The following is a 22,208-nucleotide window of genomic DNA, read 5'->3' as shown; positions in this document are numbered from 1 at the left end:
TGGGGAGGGAGGAGGTCCCGGCACGGTGATGCACAGGGCCGCTCTCGCAGCCTCGGTCAGGGATCTCCTGCCGTTCGATGGCATTGAGATGTAGCGCATTCCCTCTTGAGGAGGAAGTTTGCAAGCACCCAGCTGCAGCGATGTTTCGTCGGTAGCGAGCTATGCGTCACACCTACAGTTACCGTTGTAGGAAATCCATTTCAGTTGTTGTTTTTTTTTTTTTTTTCCATTGAAAAAAAGGACTCAGTTTGCAGACAATCAAGACCATTAGGCATTGTTCAGTATTTCTTTAATTGAAATAGTTTAACTCAAACTATGAATGGGTGGTTTTTGCTCCAGTGACAGTTTTCCTTTACTGTTTACAATAGAAGACGATTTCTTTATACAAACAGGAAACAGTTACTGTTAAACATGACTTAGGCAAACAGAAGAATTTATTTTGATGTGTTGTTATTTCATTATCAGATACTTATATGCAAAGGGGAAGATAATTTTGCATTAGTTCAGGATTTACTCCCTATGTTTTCTGTTGTACAGCTTCACCTTAGGCGTCTTTGCTATGCTTTCATGTAGTTTAAAAACACGCCTTATTTCAAGCACTTTATCATCTAATTTAAAGATGTATAACTAGAGGGGGTGAGAATAGAGTCCTACCCTGGAAGACAGTTTTTGACAGTTATCATTCACAGAGATGTCAGTACTTGAAAAGAGTTTTTCTTCACATAATATTTATCAAGTTCTGGCAATAATACAAAACATAGAAATGCAGTTTCATTTTGAAAATACTCCCTTGGCATGAATACATGGTGCTTTATCATAGCTCTATGTTTGTTTCTTTGTAACCCTTGGAAGTGTCTCATGAAGTCTACTTTGTTATGGAGGCCAGGTGTCTTTATGTACTTTGGAATTTTTTCCATACTAAGTGCTGACTCTAGGATGTTGTGTTAGCATTTTCTGGGACATTCATGGAGTTTATTTGTTTCTTTGATGGGAGTGCCTTTAGGCTCTGAGTCCAGACTGAATTTTGAATTTGAAGGTAAACACATAGGAAGACTTTTTATGCACTTGAAATTGTAATGTAAAGTGCCTTTCCTACCCAGATGACTTGAATAAAGAACATTGCTAACATTTAAGAGGCTTTTTAAAAGAACAGAAAATTTGTTTTTAACCTCAGATGATCATGAAGTTTAACTTACATAGAATGTATTTGTACATACATGTAATAATTACATGCTGTGCTAAGTATGTTAATTTAATTTACTAGTTGTAGCTCTGATATGTGAATCCAGGGTATTTGGGGACATTTGACATCTGAGTGTGGAGTTCTGCTAACACTCCTGAAGAGACTTTGGTTCTCCTTTTTCACCTATTTAAACATCCAAACCCAACCTTAACCCAGTCCTCTGCAACCAGTTCAGCCATTCAGAAATTAACACAGCAGAAACAAAAGACTGAAGGATCTTTAAGGAAAATAGCCAAGTTCTCTTAAATCTGATAAATCAGTAATTTAAAGTTAAGCATTTAAAGATCTGGAAAAGGCCAGCATGCTCTGTCTGTTGACAACAGGTTGAATAAATGTATGCCCTGAATAAAGAGACAGCTGCTCATGTGATAAGAGAGCAGGAACAGCTTAACAGTGAGAGGTGTTTGTCTCATGGCAGCTGATTCTTAAATGTTCATAACCTTTCTAAAATGACCTTCTGGCTGAAGAAAAAGAACAGTCAAGCAGTACGAACACAATTTCCTTTCATGATTTACTGGCTGAGCAGTGAGTTCATTCATCGTATTTTATCTGTCTCAACTGTTTACATTTAGAAGTAAGATGTTTAAACAGTATTGGGTTATCATGTAGTCCACACATCACAGAATATGTGCCTTTTAAATTGAAGTTTTAAGAGCTGGGTTTTTAAAAGGAGTACAGCCAACCTCAGCAATTTTATACCAGAGGAGCTTGTCTACCTGAAGATTAAATGTTATTCAGCCAACTCTTCCCCTCTGTCTGCTCGGATGGTTCTAAAATGAGGAAGTTCTAAAAGAATGGAGGCCACTTATAATGGAGAACTCTGCACATGTTACAGAGAGGGGTTTTTGGAATCTGTCCAGACTTCTAAAGTAAAAATTTAAACAGCTGTGGTGTAGACATTGTTATGCACAATTCTCTTAGAATAGACTGTATGGATGTTTGGGGTCCCCTTAGACCCTGATGCTACAATTGTCTTATTTGTCTTTGAGGATTGGAAAACATTAGTAAAGTTGGGGAAGAGTACCCAGTTACAGTATGCTTGTTGATTGAACATTTTGAGAACACTGTGTCTTCCTAAGGCAAAAATGATAGCATTTACAACTCAGAGAAATAAAAAGAATTATTTTCAAAAAACCTATCCTAGTTTAAGTTCTGTTAAAAACAATTGTAGGAGCCTGACAGTGAGTGGCCCCTAATGGTTTTGAACTTTGAAGGAATTGAAGGTATTGTATTTGGCAACAGAACATTTTAAAGCTTGTAGAGTTTTTAGTAGAAAATATTTCTTGACTTGAAAAGGGAAATCATTCCCACTTCCCAGCCAACAACAATATGTATATTTTTATTACTGCATACTTTCCTGAGCTTTCTAGGCCACAAAAGGGGCTGCAAATTCTACTGTATAAGAAGAACAATTTTCAGGATAGAGTGAAATTGAAGGCAAAGATACAGAATAGCCAGCAGCTAGAGGTTGCTGCCGTGAGTGGAAATAGCAGCACCCTAAATTTCTAATTAATTTTTTATTCTCTTCGCATATGTAACTGACATTATTCTTAGCCATTTATGATTGTTCCACCATTAAAATATAAGAGGCCATACGTGTAGTGTTGGCGTCATTTCAGTGCTGATTTTATAAATTGTAAGCCTGCCAGTTTAATGGTAATTTCTTAAAAAAATATCTCAGCTTATTACATATTGGAAAAATGTATGAGTTGGTTGTGGCTTCATGACCTAGTGTATATATAGTTTTACTAGATGAAAACGTTTTCCTGTTGCATGCTCTGCATGTCAGATAATAAATCAAATGGCTTTGAAATGTGAGGGGTAAAAAGAAAATTAAGCAACTTTTTCTCAGAAAAAATTATTTAGATTATTAGAACTATTCTAAGAGTCATATATTTTGGTCATTTATAAGATCAAAAATAAGGACCATTTTTGAAGATGTTACTGAATTGTTAAAATTGGAAAGGTCCACACGAGCTCTTCCTCCTTGGGGACGTTTGTTATTATTATAGCTCTATACTCAGAAACACCCTCCTCACCTGAACCATGCTCTCCCACCATCAATTATGTTTCAAGCTCAAGGTGTGGTTGGTCGCACACATTTCCCCGTATATTATTTTACTCCTTACAACAACCCTAACATTTTACTGTTTCTAGTTAATGAATTTCTTCATTGCTTAAACAGGTATTGCGCACGTATTTTGGATGTGTTACAGTTCTAGAGCAAAATCATGGTTCTTATCACCAAATACTCCAACCCCAACTGGTGATGAACTCTGACTGCTCAGCTGGTGATGCAGGAAGGTTGTGGAGGTGGAGAGGTGGAGACCGTAGCCCCCAGTGCCTGAATTCCTCCGTGGATGGGATCGCAGCTGCTCAGCTGGAGCTTGGGTCGCCTTGAAGTGGGACTTGTGGATGCCAGGCTTTCAGTTTTCAGGAAAAGTCTTCATTTTTTAATATGAAAACTGATCTTTAAAGTTAAGTGCTATAGTGACAGAAGGAAGTGATGCGTCCTGACAAGATGCAATTCAAGGGCAACAGAGAGAGAGAAGGAACCGGACGGTCACCCTGTAGGTTGGCAGGACACCCAGGGTGCTGCAAAAGCCCCAGGGAGGGCGCCCATGCTAGGTTTAGGGAGACCCAGTGTGGCAGATCGGTGGAAGACATGGTAGGTGAGGCCCCGTGTGCAGGAGAGCCCGGGGGCAGAAGCAGGGGGCGGCTGGAGGGACCTGCAGGTTGGAGCAGCCCCGTGGTTCGGATCCAGTGGGTTTGCCCCGTTTGGACGGGGGAAGCCTGGGGCTGCCACTCCCAGCCATTCCCGGAAACCCTGAGCTCTGCCCGGTGACACATGCACCAGCCCAGGGCTTCGGGATCTGGATCAGCAAGGGAAGGGGGGTGCCTTTCATTTCCACACCTGTTGGATTTACCTTCACGGGGGGCTGGCAGTTAGGTGGCCTCCCTGTTAGTTACCATTCATTCAAATGAGCAGGCTGAGCAGCTTGATCTGATAAGCAGTCACTTTCTCTGCTGCTGAGAAGTGTTTGCCAGCTCTGTGCTCTGGGCTCTTCGTTTCTGCTTGCCTGGTTCTCCTGACACCTGCTTGCTGTTGTTGAAGAGAGATGGCAAGACGGCAATCTCACATGCCTGGATTCCTGTACCCCAGGCATCTTTGGCCTTCTGATTGCCACGGCTGGTTTCTCTGCACATATTTTGGAAAAACAGGCACTAGATTGTTAGTTGATGTGTCATCTGGACACTGAGGCAAAATGTGAAAGTCCCCGTGGGCCCATTGTTGTTTAGTTGGTAAGTTGCGTCTGACTCTTTGCAACCCCAGGACTGCAGCCTGCCCGGCTCCTCTGTCCATGGGATTTCCCAGGCAAGAATATTGGAGTGGATTGCCATTTCCTTCTCCAGGGGATCTTCCTGGCCCAGGGATCGATCCCACGCCTCCTGCATTGGCAGGCAGATTCTTCACCTCTGAGCTACCAGGGAAGCCCGGACCCATTGTCCATAATCTCATAATGTGTATATTCTGTGCTTGTCAGGTCCTTCCCCAGATAAACAGAATGCTGGCATCTATAAAAAGCATTTCTTTACCTGGGCCAGACCCAGAAGTTAAAAGCAATTTCAGTAAATACCTTTTTATTGCCTTATTTTTATTTTAAACATTATTACTTACATGCTTGTTATTCCATTAAATTTTCCTTCTTTTTTTTATGGATGCCAACACATTTCATAAGCGATTTCATTTTATTCCAGGAAATTCAAGGTCACGCTTAGAACACTCCACCGGCTGAATGGTTTATTTCTGAATAGTTCTTGGTCGGGCAGCCTGAAGAGGTTCAGCTGTTCTGCTCCGCCAGGAGCTCGGGCCAAGCGCCCCTTTACCGTGCCCTCCCTCAGGTGGCTCCTCCTCCTTGCAGGCTCTGATAGCTGTTCCATCAGACTGCTGGGATGAAGGGCTGCACTGTTGAACACGTTATTTAGGTGGTTGTACAGCTTTGCAGTATGGACCAGTTTGGTGGAGTCCTGTGGAGCTAAGTGAAAGGGTCTTCGATACTCACTGGGGCGGATACAACCCTCAGTCAGCCTGGAAGAGCGCCCAGAGCCCTGCCTTGGGGTCACCAGAAGTGAGTTTTCTTTGGTTTCCACCATTTCTAGCCCATGTGTCCTTTGGGCCTCAGTGTCCTCCCTTGTATGGGGATAAACACCTCATGTAGAGGGTAGGTAGTAAGGAAAGAAGCTGTCCTTTTTCTAGAGCATGGACAAGGTCCTCAATGCTATGAATGCCTAGTTCACTGGCCCTGTTCTCAGTCTTCAGACATCCTCTGCAGCCTCAGGTCCAGAGGTCTGAAATGCTGCTTGGTCAATCGTGACCATCTCGGTGTCCCACATTTTTCCAGCAGGTTGCAGCCTTCAGGGACTGTCAATACCCTGGACCATTTGCTCCTCAAGGGTAATATCATTAACAAAGGCAGGGTAAATTTATGCAAGTAGCTTTGGTCCTGTCTAACTCTTTGTGACCCCATAGACTATAGCTTATCAGGCTCCTCTGTCCTTGGGGATTCTCCAGGCAAGAATACTGAGTGGGTTGCCATGCTCTCCTCCAGGGGATCTTCCCGAGCTAGGGATCGAACCCAGGTCTCCTGCATCTCTGGTGTTGGCAGGCAGGTTCTTTACCACTGATCCAACTGGGAGGCGCAATAATGTCAGCACCCATTGCTGACCTGTATTGAACACTTATTATGTGCCAGGAACAGTCACGTCTCAGAGCTGTCAGGCTCACTTATTGCTCACGGCCATTCTGGAGGCAGTCCTGTCACTGCACCCAGTTCAGAGAAGAGGAGACTCGGGTCAGGTCCACAGTTAGTTAGTGATGCTCCCAAGGGCAACAAATACCATGGCAACCTCAGCAGCCATCATCCTTTAAGCCTTTACTCTGTTCCAGGCCGTCAGCTGTGCCGCTTCCCTGCATTATCTCAGCAAACCCTCCCACACCTCACAGAAAGGGCCTGTTTTTGTCTCTACAGATGTGTGATCTCAGAGTGACTTTTCTGAGAACCCAGGGATCCTGGCTGCATTTTTTCCTGACCATTCCCAATTACCCACAGGCTGTTTTCAATTATGGTGGGTTTTCCTCAGTTCAGTTCAGTCACTCAGTCATGTCTGACTCTTCACAACCCCATGGACTGCAGCACGTCAGGCTTCCCTGTCCATTACCAACTCCCAGCGCTTACCCAAACTCATGTCCATCAAGTCGGTGATGCCATCCAACCATCTCATCCTCTGTTGTGCCCTTCTCCTCCTGCCATCGATCTTTCCCAGCATCAGGGTCTTTTCCAATGAGTCAGTTCTTTGTATCAGTTGGCCAAAGTATTGGAGTTTTAGCTTCAGCATCAGTCCTTCCAATCAACATTTAGGACTGATTTCCTTTAGGATGGACTGGTTGGATCTCCTTGTAGTTCAAGAGATTCTCAAGAGTCTTCTCTAACACCACAGTTCAAAAGCATCACTTCTATGGCACTCAGCTTTCTTTAGAGTCCAACTCTCACATCCATACATGACTACTGGAAAAGCCATAGCTTTGACTAGATGGACCTTTGTTGGCAAAGTAATGTCTCTGCTTTTTAGTATGCTGTCTAGGTTGGTCATAGCTTTCTTTCAAGGAACAAGTGACTTTTAATTTCATGGCTGCAATCACCATCTGCAGTGATTTTGGAGCCTCCCCCTCCAAAAAAAATAAAATCTCTCACTATTTCCATTGTTTCCCCATCTATTTGCCATGAAGTGATGGGACCAGATGCCATGATCTTAGTTTTCTGAATGTTGAGTTTTAAGCCAACTTTTTCTCTCTCCTCTTTCACTTTCAAGAGGCTGTTTAGTTCTTTGCTTTCTGCCATTAGGGTGGTGTCATCTGCATATCTGAGGTTATTGATATTTCTTCTGGCAATTTTGATTCCAGCTTATACTTCATCCAGCACAGCATTTCTCATGATGTACTCTGCATTATAAGTTAAACAAGCAGGGTGAAAATATACAGCCTTGACGTACTCCTTGCCCAATTTGGAACCAGTCTGTTCCATGTCCAGTTCTAACTGTTGCTTCTTGACCTGCATACAGATTTCTTAGGAGGCAGGTCAGGTGGTCTGGTATTCCCATCTCTTTAAGAATTTCCCACAGTTTGTTGTGGTCCACACAGTCAGAGGCTTTGCCATAGTCAATAAAGCAGAAGTAGATGTTTTTCTGGAACTCTCTAGCTTTTTCGATGATCCAGCGGATGTTGGCAATTTGATCTCTAGTTCCTCTGCCTTTTCTAAATCCAGCTTGAACATCTGGAAGTTCACAGTTCACGTATTGCTGAAGCCTGGCTTGGAGGATTTTGAGCATTACTTTGCTAGCATGTGAGATGAGAGCAATTGTGTGGTAGTTTGAACATTCTTTGGCATTGCCTTTCCTTGGGATTGGACTGAAAACAGACCTTTTCCAGTCCTGTGGCCACTGCTGTTTTCCAAATTTGCTGGCATATTGAGTGCAGCACTTTCACAGCATCATCTTTTAGGATTTGAAATAGCTCAGCTGGAATTCCATCACCTTCACTAGCTTTGTCCATAGTGATGCTTCCTAAGGCCTACTTCACGTTCCAGGATGTCTGACTCTAGCTGAGTGGTCACACCATCGTGATTATCTGGGTCATGAAAATCTTTTTGTATGGTTCTTCTGTGTAGTCTTGCCATCTCTTCTTAATATCTTGTGCTTATGTTAAGTCCATGCCATTTCTGTCCTTTATTGTGCCCACCTTTGCATCAAATGTTCCCTTGGTATCTCTAATTTTCTTGAAGAGATCTCTAGTCTTTCCCATTCTATTGTTTTCCTCTATTTGTTGGCATTGATCTCTGAGGAAGGCTTTCCTATCTCTCCTTGCTATTCTTTGGAACTCTGCATTCAAATGGGGATATCTGGGTTTACCTGCAGAAGACTGTTTGAACTTGGCCTTTATATCACCATAGCCACTCCCTAGATAGTCCGCCCAAGCCTAAACTACTTCTCAGCCTCTTGGTGTAAAAAGTCAGGTTAAAAGAGAAGCCACAGCAAAGAGAAGTGACATAGTTCATGGCACATTTCAACCCCCAGTTCCCAGTTTAAGAAATCTGTGAATGACCGCTTGCATTTTTTAAGTGAATTAAGATATTTAAAAATATGTCACTGTGTCATTTAATCCTGTCTCCTGATCTAAGGTGGGCTTCTCTGATGGCTCAGCGGGTAAAGAATCTGCCTGCAGTGCAGGAGATGTAGGGGACTCGGGTTCAGTCCCTGGGTCAGGAAGATCCCCTGGAGGAGGGCATGGCAACCCTCTCCAGTATTCCTGCCAGGAGAATCCCATGGACAGAGGAGCCTGGTGGGCCACAGTCCATGGTGTCACAAAGAGTCGGACACATATGAAGTGACTGAGCGTGCAATCTAATGTACTGAATGCCTTGAGCAGGTAGTAAGATTTCATATACGTATATTTGTCTGAAACAGAAAATGTTTACCGTGTGCACCACAGAAGAACTAGATCTGTTATCCGCAACCAAATCTCAGGTGTTTTCCAGGAAGTGTTTTTCATTGTTTTATGCTGCTTCATCCATTTAATTCTGCACACGTTCGCTGAGCACCCTGGTGTGCCTGATGCTAGGAACGAAGTCCCAGGTGTGGCCCCTGCTGTGAAGGACCATGTCCGTGAGCGTGGAAGGGCTGTGGGGCCACCGGGAGCCGCTGTGGACAGCATTCAGCAGAGTGGTCGCTGAGCTGGCTCTTGGAGGGACTCAGAAGGAGAAAGGCTCTCCAGACCCAGAGGAGCAAGATCACAGGCGTCCAGCAGAAGAGCGGGTGTCAGGGTGTGGCTGAGCTGGGTGGGCAGTGAGGGCAGGGACCAGTGATGAGACCTCTAGGCCAGAGGGCAGATGAAAAGGGCATAGGTGTCTGGCCGAGGAGTTTAGAAGATAATTTGCAGGCTTCAATCCACTGTGCCCCTGGAAGTGTAGGCGTAGCAGTGCTCCTTTTGTATTTCCCATTTAAACTACCCAGTTTAGCGTGTATGTTGGGAAGATAATATTTTGGGCTGGCCAGAAAGTTCCCATAACACCTTACAGGAAAACCTAAATGAACTCTTTGGCCGAAAGAAAAAAGTGAAAGTGAAAGTTGCTCAGTCATGTCTGACTCTATGTGACCCCATGGACTGTATAGGCCATGGAATTCTCCAGGCCAGAATACTGGAGTGGGTAGCCTTTCCCTTCACCAGGGGATCTTTCCAATCCAGAGATTGAACCCAGGTCTCCCACATTGCAAGCAAATTCTTTACCCGCTGAGCCACACGGGAAGCCCGAACTTTTTGGCTAACCCAATACAAATCAGCACGCTGAGTCTAGTTTCATTAATTTTTGTCTACCCTATCATCTAAAAAATTTTTGTGATGCAAAAATCATAGTACTTTGTCCAGTGTTCTCCTTTTTGGGTAGTATATGTATGGTTTTTATCTCATCACCTTTTTTAATTTATAAACTTTTAAGAAGGACCATGTTACTTACATTTTTGTCCCCCAAAGCACGATACATGTATTTGTTTCATTATTAATGAAATATTTATACTACAAAGAATGTTCAGGATAAAGAGGGTAAATAATCCCCCCAGATTGCCACAGTATAAACCTAAACCATTGATATTATTTTGGCATATTTATTTTCGTACATAAAATGGGTGTGTCTTGTGAAGTCAGAATCATATTGCCTTGACTTCTAGCTTGAGGTGTGTGTCATCAGTCATCTTTACAAGAAGATGCTGCATGTTTTGTCTGCCTTCCACAGTAAATTAGCACCATGTCCCAGTAAAGTTATCTGCCCTAACTAGATGCTCAACTATAGACTGATTATTCACAGACTCTAGAAGAAGGGGATGACAGAGGATGAGATGGTTGGATGGCATCACTGACTCAATGGACATGAGTTTGAGCAAACTCCGGGAGATAGTCAAGGACAGGGAAGCTTGGCGTGCTTCCGTCCACAGGGTTGCAAAGAGCCAGACAATAACAACAATGATGCACAGACTCTAGCAATCTCTTTATTCTTCATGTTCTATGTATATACTTTGATATTTATAACCTCTTTTCTGTGTTAATTCAATTCCACATAGGTTTTGTGCTTTTTTTTTCTTTTTTTGGCTCTGTGCTTTTTACCTTAAAAAAAATTTAGGGCCCTGCTGGGAAAGAGACAGCCTGAAGCACACCATTCAGGGAATGTGATGTTATCTTCTGACCCATATCCTGTGTCTACACAGCAGCAGGTTGCATGGTTGGGTAATTGCTGGATGATTTTGAGATATGCAAGGGGGGCGGGGGAAAGCTATGATCAAGAAGCTGGAAAAGAAAAAAAAAAAGAGCTGTTTGAATTCACTCAAAATGGGTTATTCACTCAACCAAGTTTAAAGATGACTTCTTGTTGCCCTGATGTTTGGACTGCGCTGGCAGCTGGGATGACCACCTGGACAGTCTCCTGGCGGGGGTGGGGTGCCCCCGGCTGGCTGTTTGGTCCGCAGCTGGGACAGCAGCCTTCTCAGCTCAGCCCGCTTTCTTGTTGTTACTGTTGCTGTTTTTCTTGAGCTGTTTGATTTTTGCTCTGGTTTCTTTCCAGGTAGTCAGGCTATCTGCTCTAGGTCTTCTTAGAAACTGAACCAGTGTTCCTCTGCCTGATTGGTGGAGCGAACAGATGAGTCTTTACTTTTTAAAAATGTTCAAATAAATCTCTTCTCTTGACATTGCATGAGTCTGTAAAAAGAAAACAAAACACACTTGTCTCTACATTTTACATCATTCCTGGGAAAGAGAAAGAGGCTTAGTTTGTTTGTTCTTCTTGAAGTGTCAGGGTAGTACCTCCAATTCATCACTTGTAAATGAATTTTAGGTGGTTTTTTTTTAAATAAATGCTCATTTTTCTGCTAGTAGATAATTTGCACCGTACTGGTTTGGAGAAGAGTTAACAAATGCCAGATGTTAGTTGTTCCTGCTTCTTAGTGAAGCTCAAGATCTGAGACACAAGCACGCATTTTTGTTTTGTTTTGTTTTTTTCATTAGTTGGAGGCTAATTACTTTACAGTATTATAGTGGTTTTTGCCATACATTGACATGAATCAGCCATGGATTTACATGTGTTCCCCATCCCAATCCCCCCTCCCACTTCCCTCCCCATCCCATCCCTCTGGGTCATCCCAGTGCACCAGCCCCGAGCACTTGTCTCATGCATCCAGGCTGGGCTGGTGATCTGTTTCACACTTGATAATATACATGTTTCAATGCTATTCTCTCAGATCATCCTACCCTCGCCTTCTCCCACAGAGTCCAAAAGTCTGTTCTATACATCTGTGTCTCTTTTTCTGTCCTGCATATAGGGTTATCGTTACCACCTTTTAAAATTCCATACATATGCATTAGTATACTATATTGGTGTTTATCTTTCTGGCTTACTTCATTCTGTATAATGGGCTCCAGTTTCATCCATCTCATTAGAACTGATTCAAATGAATTCTTCTTAATGGCTGAGTAATATTCCATTGTGTATATGTACCATAGCTTTCAGCCTTCAGAATGGGAGAAAGTAATAGCAAATGAAGAAACAGACAAAGGATTAATCTCAAAAATATACAAGCAACTCCTGCAGCTCAATTCCAGAAAAATAAATGACCCAATAAAAAAGTGTGCCAAAGAACTAAACAGACATTTCTCCAAAGAAGAAATCCAGATGGCTAACAAACCAGCTAATGAAAAGATGCTCAACATCACTCATTATCAGAGAAATGCAAATCAAAAACACAGTAAGATACCACTACACGCCAGTCAGAATGGCTGCTATCCAAAAGTCTACAAGGAATAAGTGCTGGAGAGGGTGTGGAGAAAAGGGAACCCTCTTACACTGTTGGTGGGAATGCTAACTAGTACAGCCGCTATGGAAAACAGTGTGGAGATTCCTTAAAAAACTGGAAGTAGAACTGCCATATGACACAGCAATCCCACTCCTGGGCATACACAGTGAGGAAACCAGATCTGAAAGAGACACGTGCACCCCAATGTTCATCGCAGCACTGTTTATGATAGCCAGAACATGGAAGCAACCTAGATGCCCATCAGCATATGAATGGATAAGAAAGCTATGGTACATATATGCAGTTTTTATTAAATGGAGCAGGTTGATTTCACAGTGTCTGTCATGGGGACACTGGAGCCACCCACCAGGATTGGCATCCAGCTCTGCCTCTTACCACCAATGTGACCCAAGGCAAGTGACTCAGCCCTTAATGAGCCTCAGTTTTCCCATCTCTAAAATGGGAATAATGACAGCATCTACCTTCTAGGGTAGTTGTGAAAATGAAATGAGTTCTGCTAAGAATAGTACCTGGCATTGTGTGCTTAGCATGTGTTGTTATTTTATCATTGGTATTATCCTATATGACTAAACCCATATAAATGGGAAGTTTCTGTGAGCTTGAATGTAATTTTCTGCTGGGTGAAGTTGACACTGTAGAGATTTGGACAGAAAGAAAATAAAGGCATGTGTAGTCTAGGAATTCAGAGCCAGTAGGTATTTTCTGTGTACTGTGTAGGTTGACAAAGCTTCAGTTCTCATAACCTAAATTATTAAAGAATTGTTTAGTATTTATCTCTGGTATCTTTGAAAAAGATAAGTCCTTTTTAAAACATAAATGATATTTTGTTTTACTAACATACTAAATAGCATTATGTTTTACCAGTGTATATAGTAAATGGTAGCACTGCATAGTAAATACAAAGCACAGTCACTACTGATATTAACTTTAACTGTATCTTCTTCCCTTTTAGAGCTCTTCAACCAGAAATACATTTACTAAGAGCAATGGCTTCAAAGGTGCTACTCAGGCAACAGAAATCTTTCACGGTTGTAGTTTTACTAGCCTGTTTGGTAAGTCAACTCTTCACTTTCATAAGAATGTAGGGGAAAAAATTCATAGAACTAGGACCCAATCTCATTCCCATTTTTAACCCCATATCTTCAAAATTTTCTTTCAAATTCCTTTTATCATTGTTGCATTTAATTAATAAGTCAGAGGCTATTTTTTTTTTTTAATTTTTATTTATTTTTTTTTCCAGTGGGTTTTGTCATACATTGATATGAATCACCCATGGATTTACATGTATTCCCCATCCCGATCCCCCCTCCCACCTCCCTCTCCACCCGATTCCTCTGGGTCTTCCCAGTGCACCAGGCCGGAGCACTTGTCTCGTGCATCCCACCTGGGCTGGTGATCTGTTTCACCATAGATAGCATACATGCTGTTCTTTTGAAATATCCCACCCTCACATTCTCCCACAAAGTTCAAAAGTCTGTTCTGTATTTCTGTGTCTCTTTTTCTGTTCTGCATATAGGGTTATTGTTATCACCTTTCTAAATTCCATATACATGTGTCAGTATGCTGTAATGTTATCTTTCTGGCTTACTTCACTCTGTATAATGAGCTCCAGCTTCATCCATCTCATTAGGACTGGTTCAAATGAATTCTTTTTAATGGCTGAGTAATATTCCATGGTGTATATGTACCACAGCTTCCTTATCCATTCATCTGCTGATGGGCATCTAGGTTGCTTCCATGTCCTGGCTTTTATAAACAGTGCTGCGATGAACATTGGGGTGCACGTGTCTCTTTCAGATCTGGTTTCCTCAGTGTGTATGCCCAGAAGTGGGATTGCTGGGTCATATGGCAGTTCTATTTCCAGTTTTTTAAGAAATCTCCACACTGTTTTCCATAGCGGCTGTACTAGTTTGCATATTGTTGGGTCTTGACTTTAGTGGCAATAATTGCACTTACTTATTTCAATCTTGATGAGATCATCAAGTCATGGCATTACTTGTAGCCCCAAGATAATGATGCTTCATGGGCTTACAGGCAGGTGCCTCTCACAGCACAGCCTAGACACTAACAAGGTCTTAGCTTGGAGCCCATGACTTCACAGTCCATGTAGAGTTTGGAGTTGATTCTTAAATACTATTGTTTTATATGATTATTTATATCCATTTTGACTCCAAAAAACATCAAAGACAGATAGAGAATTGTAACCTTTGAAAGCTTTCACACAAAAGATCTTTGAATGTGTTCAGAAGAATTACTGAAACATTTGGTCTGGAGATGCAGTCATGATCTACAAATATAAAAAGGATTAGTGACACCAAAGATAGTTCCTGAGGTCTTCTTGGAAGACAGAGTGAGGGGGAGTGGGGTCAGACTGGAGTCTGGGATGCAGGTAGATGTGAGGAAAACAACCCTTCCTTAAGTTGAGGTTGTTAAATGTTGGAAGAAATGGTCCATGAGAGAGGCTGTGGCATTTCTTTCTCAAAGCAAATGCAGTGTCTTTGTGGTGGAAGGAATATGCTCTCTCCCTCAAATGAAACCAATCCCTGGTGGCTCAGAAGGTTAAGAATCTGCCTGTAATGCGGGAGACCCAGGTTCAAATCCCTGGGTCAGGAAGATTTCCCTGGAAGAGGGAATGACAACCCACTCCCGTATTCTTGCCTGGAGAATCCCATGGCCAGAGGAGCCTGGTGGGCTGCCCATGGAGTCACAAAGATTAGGACACAACTGAGCGACTAACACTTTCCTCTAAGATTGATTGTCAAGTGTGGTTAAGAGAGGCTGGAGGTGATTACTAGACCTTTAGCCCCCCATTATGATCTTGAACCCCACCTTGAATTCTCCCTCCTGCTTGCTCTAGATTGCTGGGATTTTATTTAAGGAGGTTGGATGACATCACTGTAGATATTTGCTTCGAGTGGAGGCAGTTTGTACTGAATAACTGCCCATGCTGTCATCACTAAAGCCCGTTCTATGCACCTCCGTGTAAAGAGCATTACACATTCCAGTCTCTATTCCGCCCGTGCCTCCTGACGCTCTCAGTTTTCATTTAGGGCAACAGAATTAGCATCAGGAATATTACTGAGGGGGCCCTTGCTTGGCATGAGAGTTTGAACTGAATGTTGTCACCAGTCTGAGATTCTATTAATTCCAACACTTTTTAATGAAACACCGGCTATTAAGAAGCAGGTATACATACTTTTTGTAAGATGAGCCCATATAAACTTAACTGTTTTTAGGTAAAATAAGAAATAAAGTCTGTATCTTGAAAATAACTTACAACCTTTGTTTTTGCAAAGTAGATAGTCCTTCCATTTAAGACCTATTATGTGAACCAAAGTATATTGTAAGGATGTAGAGAACAGACTTGTGGATGCCAAGGGGGAGGGATGGAATGGGAGGTTAGGGTTAGCAGATGCAAACTGTTACATATAGGATGGATAAAAAAAAAAGTTCAGAGAACAATGTTCATATCCTGTGATATACCATAAAGGAAAAGAATATTAAAAAATAAATTATATACATATATAGTGACATAAGAGATGTGAATTCGATCCCTAGGTTGGGAAGATCCTCTGGAGGAGGGCATGGCAGCCCACTTCAGTATTCTTGCCTGGAGAATCCCATGGACAGAGGAGCTTGGCAGGCTAACAGTTAATGGGGTTGCAAAGAGTCAGACACACCTGAAATGACTTAACATTTATGCATACATATATATGTCTAATTATGTATGTATGATTGAGTCACTTTGCTATACATTAGAAATTAGCACAACATTGAAAATCAACAATACTTCAATTTTTAGAAAAAGGTTATTGTTAGGTTCCATTTAAGTGGCAAAATGGCAATCAATAGGAAAGTAACACTTTTACTTTGAAGAACAGAGGATTTGGCCATTTTTGTCATCATCATAATTATCAGGAATTTTACTGATCTCAATATTGTCAGAATTTTTTGAATGATGGACTCTAAGTAAATGTAATTCAACTGAAAAGGTGGAAACTTCTGCATCAAAGTTGGGTGTTGGATATGTCTAAAAGATAATGGCAGAATTCTTGAGGCCAGTCTACGTATTCCATTTATTTATTTTTCAATTCATTATAGCTGAATATGTTTATATTAAAAATTTTAAAATATGATTTTTAAATTCAGAATTTTTCCAGTTGAAGAAGTACCCTGGGTCTCTGCATAACTGTTCTTTAAGTCATCTTCTCACTTAGAACAGCTTCTAGCAGTTTTTACCTTGGGTTCACAAATGTGTAGGGAGAAGATGGCAATTGATTCCAGAAAAGGGGAGTTCTCGTTCAGAAGCAGAGATAGGCAGGCTTGAATTGTTTCTCTGACTTTTCCAGAAAGTGGTTTTCCTTCCTAAAGTGGAAACTAAATTGGCCTCACTCTGAATTAATGTTTATCTTCAGTGGTTATGTCGATAATACTGAAGATACTGTTCCCTTCTTGTGAAAAACAGAATTACCTCACCTTAAGATAACGTTTTGTGAAATGTTTTTTTTTTTCAGGCATGTGGAGTGATTTGTGAGACAGGAGACTGTGGACAGCAGGAATTTAGGGACCAGTCAGGAAGCTGTGTTCTGTGCAAGCAGTGTGGGCCAGGCATGGAGTTGTCCAAGGTAACTGTGGGGTGCGTGGGACGGTTGTACGCCTGTGTTTTTTATTTACATTTATTTGCTTATTTGTTTGGCTGCCTCAGGTCTTGGTTGTGGCATGTGGGATCTTTTACTGCAGTGTGAAAACTCTGTAGTTGTGGTGCACAGATTCAGTTGCTCTGCAGCATGTGGGATCTTAGTTTCCTGACCAGGGATCGAACATGGGTCCCCTGAATTGCAAGATGGATTCTCAACCACTGGATCACCAGGGAAGTCCCACGTCTGTGTTTTTTTTTAATGCATTCTTATCAGCTGAAGTCTTTCAATTGATGACTGGTGATGATTTCCTCCTTTAGCCAAGTGTTGCACAATTCCCTCCTCAATACATTCGATTCACGTGTCTCACTGAGACAGAAGTCGATTCTGGTAACCATAACTCAATACATGTCATAGTTCTGTATACATAAATGTTTACCATATTTTACTAAAAGAATAGAATCATTAAACAATAAGGTCTCACTGTGTAGCACAGGGAACTATATTCAATATCCTGTGATAAACCATAATGAAAGGGAACATGAAAGAGAATGTATACATATGTATAACTGAATCAGTCTGTGGCACAGCAGAAATTAACATAACCTTGTAAATCAACTATACTTCAATAGAATAATTGAAAACACACAATAATTTTATTTATTGATTTTTGTGTGTGCTGAGTCTTTGTTCCTGCATGGGCTTTTCTCTAGGTGCGGAGAGTAGGGGCTACTCTCTAGTCAGAGAGTGTGGGCTTTCAACTGCGATGGCTTTTCTTATTGAAGAGCACGGACTGTAGGCGTACAGGCTTCAGTAGTCATGGCACGTGGGCTCAGTAGTTGTGGCTCCCGGGATCTAGAACGTGGGCTCAATAGTTGTGGCTTTGTTGCTCTGTACCACGTTGGATCTTCCTGGATCAGGGATCAAATCCTTGCTTCCTGCATTGGCAGGCGAATTCTTTGCCACTGAGCCACCAGGGAAGCCCTGAAACAATCTCCTTGAGAAAAAAAAAGAATCATTAAGGTTTATTTGCATTAATTAAAAAGAATCAACATTCTACTAATGATTTAAAAATAAAGCATTGATAGCAGAATATGTTAATGCTCCTATTTACTGGGGCTTCTTTTTCTTAAGATGAAGGTTACCATTGCTAGTCAAGGAACAGAGTACAGCAGTGTCTTAAGTAACCAGGCTCCAAGGGAGCAGTTGTTTTCCAAGCCAGAATTTTGAACACTCTTTCGACAATGCCAGTGTGATGATTATTTTTCCGATGCTGAGTATGGACTTCCCAGGTGGTGCTAGTGGTAAAGAACCCACCTGTCAATGCTAAAGACCTAAAAGATGCAGGTTCGATCCCTGGGTCGGGAAGATCCCCTGGAGGAGGGCATGGCAACACACTCCAGTGTTCGTGCCTGGAGAATCCCGGGGACAGAGGAGCCTGGTGTGCTACAGTCCAGGGGGTCACACAGAGTCGGACATGACTGAAGAGACTTAGCGGCAGCAGCATGCTGAGTATAAGCTCCTTTCAGGAACAGCTTAAATAGACTCATCTTCAGGGCTGCTTGTGAGGCAGCCGTGTTCTAAGAGGGTGGACGCAGCATCTTGGGTGTTCTGGGGCCCTTCTCTGTCCTGAGAACCTTGGAAGCTGTGCACCCATTTGCTTTATTGACTGACCTTTCAAAGATGTTAGCAGTTGTGCACAATTGATGTATCGTTTTGTTCTAAATAATGAACCAAGATCTTCCTGTGAGAAAAGAACAAAAAATGTCTCTTTAAGTGACTTTTCAAAGAGAAGTCCTTTCCCCTACAGTCTACTGTTCTCTGAAGTTGAGTCTTGTCATTCATAGATTTTTGATCGATGATCTGCAAACATCGGGAAACAAAGAATTATGCATTCCACAAGTAATTCCTGGTGGATGGCCTATCTGGATGTTGTGTTTAATATGCGATGGCGTTCAGTCTCCTGGGCCGTCCGTCTGGGCAGAAACTGGCTGAGTTTTGAACTCTGCTGAGTCAAGTTAACTGGAGCACCCTGACTGATGTTTTTTTAATCCCTGTCTGTTGTAAAAAGGTCCTTTATAATGGCAGACTGCATATCTGGGATCTATCGACAAAGTTAAGAATGAGATCATGCCTGGGAGGAAAATAGCAGTGTTTCTACCCCTCAGAGTTTTTCTTTTTCCAAATCTCACTTAAATCTGAATGAGAACTCACAGATTTGAAGAGATGAGTTAAGTCATTTCTAAGAAACCATTCACTAACCTTCATCATTTATCTAGAGAATGAAGATGAAGTTTCTATCAGCTCCAATATTTTTTTAAAAAACTCATCTTCTGAGGTTAACTGATAGTAGTTTCCATATTTCATAATTTCCCATGGATAGCCAGAAGAAGAATTTTTCATTAGGGAGTAATTTTCCCTGATTGTTGCAATAGCTGTCCAACTTTATTTCATTAACAGCAAAAAAAAGGAAGCAATGAATAACTCTCCTATGCATACTCTTTTTATTAGTATTTATGATCCATTTCCTCATTTTAAAAATGTCCAGGACAAATTGAGGGAAAAAGAGTAAAAGTAAAGGTAATAATGACCCTGAAATATTAGATCTTGGAGACCCACTCTACTACTATAGGCAAGAATCCCTTAGAAGAAACGGAGTAGCCATCATAGTCAACAAAAGAGTCCGAAATGCAGTACTTGGATGCAATCTCAAAAACGACAGAATGATCTCTGTTCATTTCCAAGGCAAACCATTCAGTATCACAGTTATCCAAGTTTATGCCCCAACCAGTAATGCTGAAGAAGTTGAAGTTGAACAGTTCTATGAAGACCTACAAGACCTTCTAGAAATAACACACAAAAAAGATGTCCTTTTCATTATAGGGGACTGGAATGCAAAACTAGGACGTCAAGAGATACCTGGAGTAACAGGCAAATTTGGCCTTGGAGTACAAAACGAAGCAGGTCAAGAGAATGAATGCACTGGTCATAGCAAACACCCTCTTCCAACAACACAAGAGAAGACTCTACACATGGACATCACCAGATGGTCAATACCATAATCAGATTGATTATATTCTTTGCAGCCAAATATGGAGAAGCTCTATATAGTCAGCAAAAACAAGACTGGGAGCTGACTATGGCTAAGATCATGAACTCCTTATTGCTAAATTCAGACTTAAATTGAAGAAAGTAGGGAAAACCACCAGACCATTTAGGTATGACCTAAATCAAATCCCTTATGATTATATAGTGGAAGTGAGAAATAGATTCATGGGATTAGATCTGATAAACAGAGTGCCTGAAGAACTATGGACAGAAGTTCATGACATTGTACAGGGGATCTAGACCATCCCCAAGAAAAAGAAATGGAAAAGACAAAATGGTTGTCTGAGGAGGCCTTGTAAATAGCTGAGAAAAGAAGAGAAGCTAAAGGCAAAGGAGAAAAGGAAAGATATACCCATTTGGATGCAGAGTTCCGAAGAATAGCAAGGAGAGATAAGAAAGCCTTCCTCAGTCATCAGTGCAAAGAAATAGAGGAAAACAATAGAATGGGAAAGACTAGAGATCTCATCAAGAAAATTAGAGATACCAAGGGAATATTTGATGCAAAGATGGGCACAATAATATGGACCTAACAGAAGCAGAAGATATTAAGAGGTGGCAAGAATACACAGAAGAACTATACAAAAAGGATCTTCATGACCCAGAAAGCCACGATGGTGTGATCACTCGCCTAGAGCCAGACATCCTGGAATGCGAAGTCATGTGGGCCTTAGGAAGCATCAGTATGAACAAAGCTAGTGGAGGTGATGGAATTCCAGTTGAACTATTTCAAATCCTAAAAGATGATGCTGTGACAGTGCTGCACTCAATATGCCAGCAAATTTGGAAAACTCAGCAGTGGCCACAGGACTGGAAAAGGTCAGTTTTCATTCCAATCCCAAAGAAAGGCAATGCCAAAGAATGCTCAAACTACTACACAGTTGCACTCATCTCACACACTAGCAAAGGAATGCTCAAAATTCTCCAAGCCAGGCTTCAACAGTATATGAACCATGAACTTCCAGATGTTCAAGCTGGATTTAGAAAAGGCAGAGGAACCACAGGTCAAATTGACAACATCCATGGGATCATCAAAAAAGCAAGTCCCAGAAAAACATCTACTTCTGCTTTATTGACTATGGCAAAGCCTCTGACTGTGTGGACCACAACAAACTGTGGGAAATTCTTCAAGTGATGGGAATACCAGAACACTTGACCTGCCTCCTGAGAAATCTGTATGCAGGTCAAGAAGCAACAGTGAGAACTGAACATGGAACAACAGACTGGTTCCAAATTGGGCAAGGAGTACGTCAAGGCTGTATATTGTCACCCTGCTTGTTTAACTTATATGCAGAGTACATCATGGAAACGCTGCTCTGGATGAAGCACAAGCTGGAATCAAGATTGCCTGGAGAAATGTCAGTAACCTCAGACATGCAGATGACACAACCCTTATGGCAGAAAAGGAAGAAGAACTAAAGAGCCTCTTGATGAAAGTGAAAGAGGAGAGTGAAAAAGTTGGCTTAAAGCTCAACATTCAGGAAACTAAAATCATGGCATCTGGTCCCATCACTTCATGGCAAATAGATGGGGAAACAGTGGAAACAGTGAGAGACTTTATTTTGGGGAGCTTCAAAATCAGTTCAGGTGGTGACTGCAGCCATGAAATTAGAAGACGCTTGCTCCTTGGAAGGAAAGTTATAACCAACCTAGACAGCATATTAAAAAGCAGAGATATTACTTTGCCAACAAAGGCCCCTCTAGTCAAAGCTATGGTTTTTCCAGTAGTCATGTATGGATGTGAGAGTTGGACTATAAAGAAAGCTGAGCACCAAAGAATTGATGCTTTTGAACTGTGGTGATGGAGAATACTCTTGAGAGTCCCTTGAACTGCAAGGAGATCCAACCAGTCCATCCTAAAGGATATCAGTCCTGAATATTCACTGGAAGGACTGATGCTGAAGCTGAAACTCCAGTACTTTGGCCACCTGATGTGAAGACTGACTCATTGGAAAAGACCCTGATGCTAGGAAAGATCGAAGGTGGGAGGAGAAGGGGACGACAGAGGATGAGATGGTTGAATGGCATCACCAACTCAATGGACATGAGTTTGAGTAAGCTGTGGAAATTGGTGATGGACAGGGAAGCCTGGTGTGCTGCAGCCCATGGGGTCGCAAAGAGTTGGATACAACTGAGCAACTGAAGTGAACTGAACTGAAGACCCACTCGGAAGCAGAATTTTACATATGCTGAGGGTGTTTCTGCATGCCCTGATATGTGCCCCCTGCAGGCAGGCAGCCGGTCAGCTTTCACCCTCGCGGTCTACACAGACTGCCCAGCTCCATTTAACAAACACTTGGTGTGTCTCTGCT

The 22,208-nt window shown here is 41.9% G+C and overlaps 1 protein-coding gene across 1 annotated transcript in view; it reads left to right on the top strand.

Moving 5' to 3' along the window:
• TNFRSF19 (TNF receptor superfamily member 19) overlaps nt 1-22,208 on the top strand; it is a 91,914-nt gene that overhangs the window by 9,118 nt on the left and 60,588 nt on the right. Inside the window, exons 2-3 of the mRNA XM_061133211.1 lie at nt 13,107-13,206; nt 16,669-16,779. Of these exons, the coding sequence (XP_060989194.1) occupies nt 13,141-13,206; nt 16,669-16,779 (177 nt within the window). The 5' untranslated portion in view covers nt 13,107-13,140. The remainder of the gene's footprint in view (nt 1-13,106; nt 13,207-16,668; nt 16,780-22,208) is intronic.

The sequence above is a fragment of the Dama dama genome, chromosome 30 (assembly GCF_033118175.1).
Source record: "Dama dama isolate Ldn47 chromosome 30, ASM3311817v1, whole genome shotgun sequence".
NCBI classification, from domain to species: Eukaryota; Metazoa; Chordata; class Mammalia; order Artiodactyla; family Cervidae; genus Dama; species Dama dama.
This window is presented reverse-complemented; position numbering and strand designations above follow the sequence as displayed.